The sequence below is a fragment of the Pleurodeles waltl genome, chromosome 11 (assembly GCF_031143425.1).
Source record: "Pleurodeles waltl isolate 20211129_DDA chromosome 11, aPleWal1.hap1.20221129, whole genome shotgun sequence".
NCBI classification, from domain to species: domain Eukaryota; kingdom Metazoa; phylum Chordata; class Amphibia; order Caudata; family Salamandridae; genus Pleurodeles; species Pleurodeles waltl.
Window position 1 is genome coordinate 681,666,221 of NC_090450.1, and position 13,376 is coordinate 681,679,596.

Consider the following 13,376-nt stretch of genomic DNA (forward strand, 5'->3'; position numbering starts at 1 on the left):
TTCCATCGAGATAGATGTTTGGGGCAAACCGTGACCAAAAGACAATAAGCACCATTGATAATACAGCTGTCTGAATGCTCTTGAATACAAGCGGGATAAGGAAACGTTTGTCTACTAGCCCTAAAATTAGCCAGTAAGCAGAGCATTCAAGGCAGCTTCCCTTTAGGAGTGATACAAACGTTTACGTACAGTTGGAATTTCGGACAAATTTCTAATATATGGTTCTGCCACTCTAGTTTTAAACCTACCTATTTGAATACTTAAAGCAGCTGCTTTTTTCAGTTAGCTTTGTTCAACTCAAATTGCAAAAAGAACAACAGTGGTCAAAACATATTCATTTAAAAAGAGATTCTGGGCTTATGTTAAGGAAAAAAAATCATTGAGTGCACTTTAATTCCTCACAAAGTACTGCTGGATGGTGATTTAGATCCAAACCCCAATGAGGCGGGGTTAAACTCATGTTTGGTAATAACATCTCAATGCACCAATGTGACTAGATGGATTGAATCTAAACTGTTGTGTGCTCCTAATTTATTATTTTCTGGCTTTGTAGCTTATGTGGTGCAACCTGTGAATATAAATGTAAGAGCAATGCATGAAACGTAGGAGCACACATGCACATGTAGCATTTTTATTACATTTATAAAGCATGTGCTTTTCTACAAAGCATAATGTTAGTTCTAGAAAGAAAAAAATAGGGCTCCTTTTTCGGAAGTGTAACTAACCAACCGTTTGTTTGATTTCAGCTGCATACCTATTGAAAGATTAAGTAAATAAATGACTAAATATGGGTTAGACCTGGGGTCTCCCACCTTTTCTGTAATAAGAGCTACTTATGTTGAATGAAAGTGATCCCGAGCTACTGATATTATTGGTGTTGTAACTGTGACCACATTGAAGAAGATTACATTGGTGACCACCCCATGCAAGATTTTTAGCAGTGATTTTCTCAGAGCATCATGCATGGTTGCCAGCAATAATGTAAAAATGCTTTTTGTATTGGGATTGCCTCTACGTGGATATTATATAATACCAATATCTGCAATGCCCCTGCCATGAAGCTAATAACATGAGTATAAGTCTCCCCAGTGTCACATGATTATCACTCAAATATCATTTTAGGTTTATTTTGGAAATTCCACAATTTTTCTCTAAGTGTAATTTTGTGAGTTCTGAAAATACACGCAAATATGTCTTGAATACATGTTTTTCAATTTTGCTATATGTATATTATTTCAACCAAGCAAAAGTTTTAAATTTAGTATGCTGGGCTGCCCACAGGAGAGCTACTTACAGGTAGCTGGTGATCTACCAGTAGCTCATGAGTTACTCGTTGAAGATGCCTGGATTAGAGACAAATATTTAGATAAAGGTGATAAGCATCTAAATAGTTAATCAAAATATGGTCTTCACCTGCTTATGAAACTGTATTATTAGTGAAACACAATCATTACGCATTCAACTGAATACCCAACAAAACATTCAGTTTTCTTCCAAATATTTCACCATTTGCTTTTTGACGAAGTACGCAACTAACTATTTTTCCAGAATATGCCTAATGTTAGTTAGGTTTCAGTTGAATGCTTACATAACTAAATGAATGATGATTGGAACATCAGTCAACAATATGGTATTCAGCCAGACATCGATAACTATTTGCAATTTGTCTCAATACAAATTTGCTGTTCTGTCAAAACATTTTTATGACCTCAACTGCTCCATTTCATTGTGGTTTTTGGCTTCCAGCGTACTTTGGAGCACTGGGGAAGCCAAGGGAATAGGAAGTAACAGGGTACAGAGCTGCCTCGCCTGGACTAGCCGAAAAAATATTCCCTCTAGACTAGAGCATCCGGCAGCGTCTTCACATGTGGGATGTCAGGACAGGCCAAACTCAAGCCTTGCAAATGCTCACAGCTAGAATTCCATCACCCCATTGCTGACCACAGTACAAGTTTTCAATTTTCTCCCATACATTTTGGAATTAGCAGCTTACCATTATTTGGATTTCCCTCTTGCACACCTGCAGATCATGTTCGTTGTTGACGTACATACGCTTCAGGGCGCATCGCATGCCATTGCTGGTTCGCACCAAGAACACTATGGCGAAGCCCCCTTGAAAATAAAGAGAGAGTGTTTGCCACTGTGTAAACAATCTACAAAAACAATGGATGCCATTCAATTTTTACATGAAGCCACTTTTAAGGTTGTCAGTTTGAAGGTATAATATACTATGTAGATCAAATGTGAGATATAGCAACAAGCTACCTTTCGGGTTGAAACAAAATAGTCTTACGTTTATACCCTTAAATTGACCAAGGTGTGGTACTACAAGCTATACAGTTCTTAATGGTTGTTAAAGGAGTCTCAGCTACGGATATGTTGGTGAAACCTGCAGCTTGAAGAGAATTCTAGTAGGACATCATCGCTCTTGGTGGCCTAAAACATACCTTGGCCAGAAACCAGGTGCCATCCTGCTCTTTATTTTGTTACTCAAAACGAGATATAGCCAACACTTGTCACAAGTGCCCCAACAGGTGCTCTAGATGATATTGCTCATCAACAGACTCTGTTGAGAGCTTGGAGCATGCCTTACTCTAGGGGACTACTGTTCCCAGGCCAGGCCATGACTGGTCTAACAGTTGGTGCCAACTGACTAATACTCACGGTTGAAGGCCTTTTTTACCTGCACCCTGCAGGGAGGATTGCTCGCTGACTCTCCATGTAGGGAGTTGCTTACTCTCATTACTGAGCGCTATGACTTAATGAGTGTATGTGGTGTATTCAACTACATGAAGAGGGAGGTATCCCTAAGATAAGGAACCCCTTGAATGTTTTGGGGGAAAGGAGGATTGCTGCTAGGGCCATGACGGACTTCAGGCCCCACATTCCAGCATGCGAGGGAGGCGCTTCATTGCTGCTTTGCGCTATATAGCACGTCATCAGCTCCCACAGCGCAGAAAAGAAGGATTGCTGCTGAGACCACAAGGAACTTCAGGCCCCACCTCCCAGCGCAACAGGGAGGCGCTTCATCCCTGCATTGCGCTACATAGCACTTCATCAGCTCCCGCAGCATGGGATGTCCCCAGGTCAAGCCCAGGCCAGTCTTCGCCTGTCATCAGCCGGAAGAGGCCAGACTGGGACACCCCTCAGTCATCTGATAAATCAGAGGTTAAGTGTGTCATCAAAGGCTGACTCATCAAAACTGTTTTTCACTCACCTGTCCTATGAGAACTGTTTCAGGACACACAAGAACTGTGAACCCTAATTCTGGTCAATACAATAAGCTGGGGTGCACGAAGCAGATATGCTATAGCCAATCTGAGTGTACCAGTGTCCTTCCTCTTATTGCAGTGATAACACTCACACGAGGACAGTTCAAGAATGTGCAGTACCATTTACATGCAGAATGTGCCCAGGTTGCAGCAAGGAGCTAGGTAAGCCCGTGAATCTCTGTCAAACAAAGTGATCCATTGGTTAGGCAGCGTTAGGCATTGTCCAACAGTCATTCACCAGGATATTGTTAGAACCCGATGCTGGGCTTCTCTAAGGGGGGGTGGGGGGCGGACTGTGTTGAATTAGGGTTTCCAACTTATGACAGACAGTATTATTGCCTTGAAGGTTCGTTTTCCCTGCCCCTAACCAACGAAAATATGCTTAAAGTATCACGTGCCACAGCTAGAAGCTGGTGTTTGTCCAGTAGATAAAGCACAGAGCTCTGCCATACCTAAGGTCTTGAGACGATCAAAGCACTGGCTGGTTCCATCTCTTGTTAATGTATCTCGTGTTCCTCCATTTACTACAGAAAATGAAACATTCTGTCCTGGAATTCTGGCAGTTTAAAACGAAAAATATCTGATCCAGAGTGGAGGGTTTTATTGATAAAGCAGATGTTTGTTTATTCCAAGAAACCTGGTGTACAGAGCCTGTGTATAGATCAGGATTCAGCTGCTGGGGGCTAGTTATCTGGGTTAAGAACTCTATAGATTGCAGAGTTAGGAGGATCAAGTTAAATACCTTGCACATTTTGGGTGTGTCTTTTGATAAGGGTGGGATATCTTTTAACCAGAGGTTAATCTGTAAATAAAAATGTGCTGGTGCCCAAAGTTCTCCTCCGAAACACGAGGCCGCTGCAATTAAATGTGCCAGCACAGAATACAGAGGCAGCGTAATACTAAAGCCATCTCTGGCCTCTTTAATACATTTACAGCCACTCCTTGCCTCTTCAGCTCACTCTTGCAGCTTTCTCTCTTTGTGATGGCTTTCCGACCTTCTCTTCCTCCGTCTTTCTTATTTGCATCTTTTGCTCGTAGTAATTGCCTGAGCCCCCCACCAGCAACTTCCGGCTGAAATTAAGCACTGCTTTCAACATTTTCAATGTCTATAACATAATAGGTAGGTTGAGTAGACACCTAGCGCCCTTACTATTCTTGAAGAGGTAATTGGTCTTTCACCATCTAGGTGCCCAGTGATAGTTTCGGGTAACGTTAACGTGACCTTCGAACATCTGCACAAATCAGTTCTTAACCTAACAGAGGAAGAAGATGTGCTTTGGGGTGTTCCTCAGTTGGCTCTTAATCTTTTTATAGGTGGTCAATGGTTGTTAATCAATTACTGAGTTTATTCCAAAGTACAAGTTTAAGAGCATGTATGGCAGGACAGTGTCTGACCAGGCTGGTGTTCATAATTTCTAGCGGCTCAACCAATTAAGCCATTTCAATTATATATTTTCATCCATTCTATGGTGCCATGCCTGGTAGATATGGAGGTTACAGATCACCACGATAGTGATCATAGTGCACTTAAGGTGACCTTAAGAGGGCAAGTGGGAAAACATCCTTTGCATGCCAACTCAAAGCGCTCGGGAGACTTCGGTCTCACCAATAGCAAGTGGGCTTTGAGATGGGCCACTGTATCTACGGATTCGAATTTTTTAGCCAAAAAAATCTACAAAATGATCGCAGATACGTTGGAAGATATGAAAACTTCTGAGGTTAATGGCTTATATTCTAAATGAATTCTCAACCTACCCGAGGGGCTGCTTAATCGACACCAGTCAGTTCTAACTAGGGGATGCAGTAGGAACGTGAATACAAATAAACCTGCTCCGCAACATCCCTGGCATGATACAACCAATGCAGGCTGGCAAAGGCAGACATACTCAGGAAAATTAAAGCAGGGAACCGAGATGAAATTCCTTTGGCCAGAACAGCATATAAAAGACACTCTACCCAAGGCTAAATCTAAATGGAAAATGAACTATTGAACGATCTGGTGGCAGCAGCTATGAAAGGAGACAGCAAATCGTTGTTGGGTATATTTGCTCGTGGAAATTGCCAAGCTGTATCTCGTGTCGCCTATTATTTGCAATTTAATTTAATGTCCAATCCCCTGGAATGCTCACTCAAACATATTCTCGAGGTATTGAAAGTGATAGTTTGCCGGAAGACCCTGGCCCTGATTGTATTCAGTGGAACCTTTGATTTGGGGCACATATTTCTTTTTTTTTTTTTTGTTCGTTCTATTTTGGAGAGTTGTCCTATTCCCAATTCCTGGCAGCATGCCAAGACTCTCCATATTTTTACGACAATGTCGGGAAAATCCTCAATACTACAGGTCTATCAGCCTGACTGTTGTTTAATACTGAAGAAACTCTCTCAGTGCGCTTGTGACTGCAATGTTTTGTCAGATTCACAGGAGGGATTCTGGCAAAAAATATCTGTACAGTTGATCAAATATTCCATTTTTGTACCATCTATTGAAAAACATTATTGATGTATAAGGCCCGCTGGTTGTGGCTTTTGTTGATTTGAAATCTGCCTTTGAATCGATTCAAAGAGAAAAACGTTGGGAAGTGTTGAGACAAATGGGGGATAGTTTTTTGTCGGTTTTAATAAGACTTCATGGATCTAACTATGTCTGGGTTAGCTACAGAAATAGAGGACGATTAACTGACCTCTTAAAGATGGGAGTCCTTGAAGGGTGCGTTTTAGTTCCAACCTTATTCATGCTGTATATTAATGATTTTTCAAAAGTTCTTAGATTTTCCTGATAGTGATGCTGCAAAACTGGGAACTTTTAAAAACCCTACTCTTGTTTGCACACAACATGCTTTTAATATCTAAACAAAATTGTGCAGCTTACAGGCTACAGTAGATCGTTTTTTAAATATTTTCTAGCACATGGGGTTTGGAACTAAATGTTAACAAGACAAGCTTATGGCCTTTAATCCATACATAGATGTGAGAGTGAGGATTAGGGTCCGGGTTCCCTCTCAAACAGTGTAGAATTTTGTCCCTTTGGGATTCGCCCTGTCAAATAACAGAAACTGGTCCATGCAAATTAGTAAGAGTACCCTACATTTTACCAGGAGTCAGAAGCTGTGAATAGGATGTCGAAGAAATTGCAGGTGAGTTCTCTGGCCCCAGTGATAGAGATCTATAATCCTAAGGCAAAAAGCTTGGTGTTATACGAGTCGGAGCTGTGGGGATATGGGAAGATCGATGAACTCTTCAGGGCAGAAAACCGGTTTATTAGGACGATACTTAATCTTCTGCTGAGTGCGCCTAGACTCCTTCAAATTCTGGATATTTGTGAGGATGAGACCGTTATTGTACTGGCACATTATGTTCTATAGATGAACTAGGGGCCTAGAAGATCTCTTTACGGGCATTTTTAATGATTGATTGCCATAAGATGATTCCCTGGTTAGCATAGATTAAAACTATGTCTTATAAAATTGGTCTGCCCTAAGTAAAGGAATCTCCTGAAGAAGTAAGCTTAGTCTCTAAAACACAAATCAAAGAGTAATTTAAGGCACATGTATGGGAGGATGGACTAAAAAGAAAAAAAGAAAAAAAAGTTACTTCGGGCAGTTTGACTGATAACCTTCAACATCTCAAAATAACTCCTGCATAGAACCATTACTTGATAAGATTTCTGGACCCTTAGCTAAGCAGCTTTACCTCAAATTTAGGTCTGGAGGTATGGTATTTTACCTTTACATAGCTTCAGTCTAAAATCGGGAGATTTTAGCTGCAGTAATAGCGGGTGTCTGTCAAGTAAATTAGAGTCTGAAATACTACATGACTTTGTTTTTTTTGTATCTTTTACAAATCTCCTCGTAGGAAATGGATTAAACCAGTGCGTCAGATCCTGGGTTTTAAAAAATATGAACCCGCATTAAGAATTTTGCATCCTGATACAAGTGAAGTGGTAGCTGCTGCCAAAGTTCTCCAGTCGCCCTAGCTTATCCAAAAAGGTAATTTGCAGTTTAATATGAGGAACCTCGGGTATTGATTTGTGATCAGCCAGGATTTTAATAAAACAGTATTATTTTTAATATATGCAGGGAGGAGGAAAAGTAAACTGAGATGGTGGTGATTGGGGTGGGGCACCCAGTGTAGGGATCTCCTAATGTATGTGCAGGAGATGCAAGTGTTGGTTAAGACCTGAATGTGTTTGCAGCGTTTCCAGGAGTCGTGCCCAGAAGCACAGAGCAACATTATTGAAGGCAGAAAACAAATTTGCTTTATGCATCTCCAGGGGTGAGTGCGATATGGCAACTGTCTATGGTAGTCTGTCAGATTTAGCTTCTACCTTCTCCAAATATTTCTACCAGTCCGGAGGTGTGGCTGTGGTCGAGTGCCCTGGTCCTCCAGCCAGAGCACAGGTCTGTGAGCCACAAATGGGTTAGGGGAGGCATAGCAGACTTCCAACACATGGCTATCCTTCATTTCGCCACAAGTAAGGCAAGGTCTATAAATTTATTGACCAGCTCATGCGCGGCCAAGCCAGGAGTAACGCTAAGTAAAAAATGAATACCCACTCTCTGGAAGTGGGTGCCTAAGGCCTCTGAGATAAACCCCACAAACCCATCTCAGAAAGGGACAAGCTGGGGGCAACTCCAGACCATGTGCATGAAGTTTACGGCAGTAGTCTGCACCCAGGGACTCGGATGCCTGCCCTTGCTGCATTTGTGCCAAGTGTTCTTGGGTGAGCAATGTGAGGTGAAGGTAATGAAGCTGTGTGTACTTTAACCCGGCATTCGAGGACATTAGTTTGGTACCCCTATACACTGCATCCATTCTTTATCTGTCAGTGTGATGGTCAGGGCAGCATCTTAATAAGCGTGGAAGTGGTGGAGGAAAACGCCCCTGTCAGTGTGTATAGAGCTAAAAGGTGAGTTACGGCCCTGTGGCCACCGCCATGTGTCAAGAACGCTCGAAGAGCAAGGAGGTCTCTGGCTCATTGTGTGTTTTATGTCAAATTGTGAGAAGGTATTGTGTAAGTGAGGTGCATTTATGGAAAGAGCCCTGTGGAATACCATACTCATCAACAAGATTCTTGAACGTGCCAAGAATCTTATGTTGGTTTTCCCCAGACAGTGAGACCAGCATCACACCAGGCTGCTGCATTCTGTTGCGTTTGTAACAGATGGCACCTTGGCACAAAGGAGGAGTTCTGGTACACGCGAAGGGCAATCTGGCATCTTGGCCACAAATGCAATCCAGTAGGTCTGAGCCACATGCATAAGAGTATTTCCCCCACTCCCGGGAGCCTCCATCTTAGAGCCCAGCAACCACCACAGTACCGGGGGCAGTGCTGCCCTGCCAATCCAATGTCCCAGTTCTGACATATTTGGCCTACAACCCATCACATGGGCCATTGTAGTTGGGCAGCTGCACAGAAGTGTTTGTCATTTGGGGCGCCTAACCCACCACACTCTAGAGGAGTGTTTAGTTTAACAAGTGGCACTCGCTGTCTAGCCTTGCCCCATATCAATGCAATTAGGAGTGCTCATAGGTCCCCAAAGAATATGGTGGGCAACAGCACCGGTGGTGCAGAGAAGAAATACAATAACCTGAGGAGGATTAACATCTTGGATATGGCAAATCTTTCTGCCGGAGGAAGTGGCAAGGATGTCCAAAATGGAAGGGAAGACCTCACGCTCGCATTGCCATCTAGCAAATCTTTGTCGGAATGATACACCAGGATTACCAGGTATTTAATGGAATTTTAGGACCAGGAGAATGGGGTGCGCGGGAACTCTCTGCTAGGGTTCAGACAGGGCCGTCAATGGAAACAATTGGGTCTTGTCCCAGTTAATTCTCAGACCAGATGCTTCTCCAAATTGTCGCAGGAGTTACATGAGTCAAGGAAGCACTGCAGCATCATTTCTCAGGAATACTAAAGCATCATCTGCATGTAATGTACTTGTCTCTCCTTGTGCAACTTTTGCTCTTTCGGGGTATCAGGTGATCCCTTTGTCACCCAATTCTGACTCACGGATAGATTTTTCTTTCGTTACTATACATTTTGAGACTCTGAATAGGCATATGGGTGGATTTTCTTTAAGAAATTCAGAACACATTTAATGTGAGTGATACAATTTTAAGGCAATATTCTACTCAGAAAAGGTATTTGCCAGTTCTGCAAGCTTGCACTAGTCTCTGATTTCTGTGGTGCCAATAGCAATGACAGTGCTCGTAAGTGTTGCCTCCGGGCATTGGTGTTTTGCAGGCCCCGGGAGAACTTCTGAGCTTAGCAATAGCACAGACGTTGGGATGGTTGATAGTAACAACCATTTCTTGAGTAACTAAAGACATTTTCTTGCGACGTGCTTAGTATACATATGTGCGCCTCTATAAAACTCCAAAGAAATAAATACATTAGAAGCTCCTGCAAACAGCAGGAGACCAGGTCCTCTGCTCAACCACTTATCCCTTATAATATATTTGGGATTCAAAAGTAAACCATATAAACTAATTACAAACTTTTGCATCTGTTTTAACAAAAGTTCTAAAACTACCGCATTGTTCAATAAAAGAATTAATTAATAATCAGTCCCTTCAGTCCATAATCCATTAGACCCAATTAGGTCAATAAGACAATTCATGAACAGTCAGCACATTTCCATAGCACAGCACTGTCCCAGAGAACTTAGTACGATTAAAAATCTCCCCCGTTTTAATACATAAGCCATACTTTTCATCAGTAATTTAAGATGGCGCAATGCCCCGTCTGGAATTGAGGGGGAGGCATTTGAAGATCTTACAGAGCACACGAAGAGTGAAGCAAGTGGAAGAGACTGCATTGATCGGTTTTTCATGGTGAGCTTGCTGTCCAGGAAGATGTCAAGGTTGCAAGCATAGTCTGTTGGAGAGGGAGCAGTTCCCAGATCAGAGGGCCAACAGGATTTGTTCCACGGAAAGGTGTTGTTCCCGAAGAGCAGTACTTCCGTCCTGTCTGTGTTGCGTTTTAGGCAGTTTCTTATCCAGTCAGCGATGCCTGTCATACACCTGCAGATGTTTGCACTCATGTTGGATGGGTCTTCTGATAGTGAGTGGATGAGCTGGGTGTCGTCAGTGTATATGATATGATATGATATGATATAATATGTTCATTCCGTGGGTTTGGATGATGTTTTCCAAGGGGGGTCATAAAATCTTAAACAGTGTAGGGCTGAGGAATGAGCCTTGAGGGACGTCGCAGATTGTTCTCGGTTCTGAGGTGAGAAGTGGTAGGAAGATTCTCTGGAATCTTCCGGTGAGGAAAGAGGCGATCCATTTGAGGGCCTCTCCCTGGATTCCATTGGGCTGAAGCTTCTTGAAACGGGTGGGGTGAGACACCGCATGGGAAGCTGCTGAGAGGTAGAGGAGGATCAGGGCTGCAGTTTCTTCCCAGTCGAGGAGGGTTCTGATGTCATCAGTCACAACAATCACAGCAGTTTCGGTTCTGTGGTTGGTACAGAATCCGGACTGGGAGAAGTCCACAAGATTGTTGATCTTTGGGTATTTTGAAAGTTGGCAGTTGATGGCCTTTTTGAGGACTTTGGCAGAAAAAGAGAGCAGAGAGATGGTTCAGTGTACCAATTGGCCTGTGTGCTGGGTCTCTTTGGTTTGCTGGCCTTGACAGGTGTGACTGTCGGCAGAGTCAGTGAATCAGGCAGAGAAGTTCTTGACAGCCTGTTCTAGTCTAGATGTGATGTCAGGGTGGTAGATGTTGAGGGAAATGTTCAAATGGCTCTCTGATATTTTGTTCCAGATGTGGCAAGATGTTCTGGGCAGCTTGGTGGCTGTGCTGGGGCATCCTGTGATGGTGAAGTGGACAATGGCGTGGTCTGTCCAGGTGAGCTCAGTGACATAGCTGTACCTGACTGTTGCCAAGGAGGTTGGTGGTGTTGGTGTCCTTGAGGTGAAAATTGACATCTCCAAAGACAATGTAGTGTTTGGAGTCGATATTGATAGGGGTGATAAATTCGGGGATGGCGTTGCACAAACTGGGGCGTGGTCCTAGAGGTCTGTAGTTGAGGGTGCCTCTGATGGTGTTTTTAAAAAAAATATGTTTGGAGTTGGAAATTGAGGTGTTCCATAATCGGGGTGGTTTCTTCTGGGGCTGTGGTGCAGTAGATAGTTTCTTTGTTGATGATGGCAATTCTACTGCCGTGTTTGTTGATGTGGTCCCTGTGCGCTATCTTGTAACCGCTGGGTGTTGCTGAGGCGATGCTGGGGGCAGCTGCAGGGTTGAGCCAGGTCTTGCCAAAGAAAACTAGGTCACTGGTTAGGAAGGTGATGGTGTTCCAAATATATGCAGAGTGCTTGCAGAGTGATCATGCATTGAGCAGGAGGCAGCGGAGTTGTTCTGATGCTGCTATGGACGGCATGGTAATGAGCATAGTACATGCGGGTGCTCCGGTGTTGCCACGGGTAAAAGGTCCTACTGTTGATCGCGGAAAGGTGTGGCAGCAGTTGTTGTTGTAGTAGTGTCTGGTGTCCAGGGCTCAGATCTCGGCATCAGTGTATCTGCGTGTGGTGGAAGAACCAGGGTTCCTGGCACTGGACACAGTCCGGGCTTGCCTTTGGCACACCAGATGGGCACCTGCTGTGCTTGTACACTGTGTGGCTGCACTGCGGTCTCCATTACGTAGGTTCAGGGAGGAGGTAGGGGTGCTATGTGGCAGTGGGCTGGGAAGGCAGGGAGCGGGAGGGTAATGGCAGGAGGAAATCAGTGGGAAAAAGAGTGCTGGAGTGAGACCGCCACCAAGATACAAGCAAGGAGGAAAAACAAAACAAAACAATAAGGAAATTAACAGCAACAGATAAACAGGCAGAATAAGGTAAAAAAACGGGCTACAATATTGCCCAATAAGAAAAAAAGAAGGAAATACAAGAACAAAACAAGGAGGGAAAATAAATTGGGAAATCTGCAGTACTGCAATACAGAAGTACTAAGTAGCACTAAGTATAAACAGTGGCAGTGCAAGCTGAACAGCGAGGCAGTAGCAGGGAGGACGAAACAGACAGCTGTTCGTGCAGGAACGAGGCGCAGCTGCTACAGGGACCTGCAAATACAATGTGTGATAGCAAAGTAGTTGAGCCAGGTCATAAAGACGCCTGTAAAATGCTGATGAATCCCGTTGGGACTTAATGATTACTTCATCCTTTTTTAACCAACCCACAACCCCAAAAGAAAACAAATAATAATGAAGGTTTTTTTTTTTTAATGTTTGTATGCTTTATTGTTTGGCTCTTGTGGCACAGAGTCCCCATAGGATTGACAAGGTTACGTGCCAATCCCTGCAAATAGGTGCATTAAGCTAATGAGTGTTCTCACTGGGATTACCACGGATGCCCAGCTGTTTACATACAGAAATATGTACATGAACCATTGAGGCACGTTATGCAAATATTCGTGTAACAGATGAACCCTGTCACCATCATCCTCCAAAATTTCTGAACATCCATCTTAGGCAAATGCAAACATGTCCAGACACCTGGTCCCACCTTGTGTCACACTATTTGGCTTTCCTCTCACCGTCTCGCAGTTCAGAGCCAATATCACACATTGAAAGAGAAGAGTTGAAACTCACTTGCATAGAAGACACTAAGTAGTAGCTCTATAACCTCCCCAGGACATGAGGATCAGCGTTAGGATTTTTTTTACGTGTTTGGGAAACAGATGGAAGAACCTGCTCAGGTGACAGCAGAACTCCATGCCCCACTCCCTCCAAAGCGCTTCCACATGCGCAGCCTTTTTGACCCCGCCCCTCCAAGGCCCCTCCTTCCCCTCGCACATGGTAGGGAGTATTGTCACGGTTTGCGGATCTGAAAAAGGACCCAGCAAGGGGTTGTTTTTCCTCTCTGGGTCCTGTTTTTTCACAAGTTTTTATAAACTACTTATCAGGTGGAAGCAATGCCAGGGAAGTCTGTGATATATAGAGAGACTATATATATATATAAAACTAGCTACCATCATTACCCAAGTATGGTCATGATCTATCGCTCTTGCAGGGCGTAAGAAAGTGCACTGCTGCACTTCACTTCTGCCTACAGTACCAGAACACCGCCGGTACCGACCGCCCTCCACCTTGCAGGGCC

General features: G+C 43.6%; 1 protein-coding gene across 11 annotated transcripts in view; it reads right to left on the reverse strand.

The window, feature by feature from the left end:
• Positions 1–13,376, reverse strand: part of AAK1 (AP2 associated kinase 1) — a 244,600-nt gene that overhangs the window by 198,401 nt on the left and 32,823 nt on the right. For all 11 annotated transcript variants that reach the window (XM_069214196.1, XM_069214193.1, XM_069214195.1 and 8 more), the window contains exon 3: positions 1,994–2,112. In XM_069214196.1, coding sequence (XP_069070297.1) covers positions 1,994–2,112 — 119 coding nt within the window. The remainder of the gene's footprint in view (positions 1–1,993; positions 2,113–13,376) is intronic.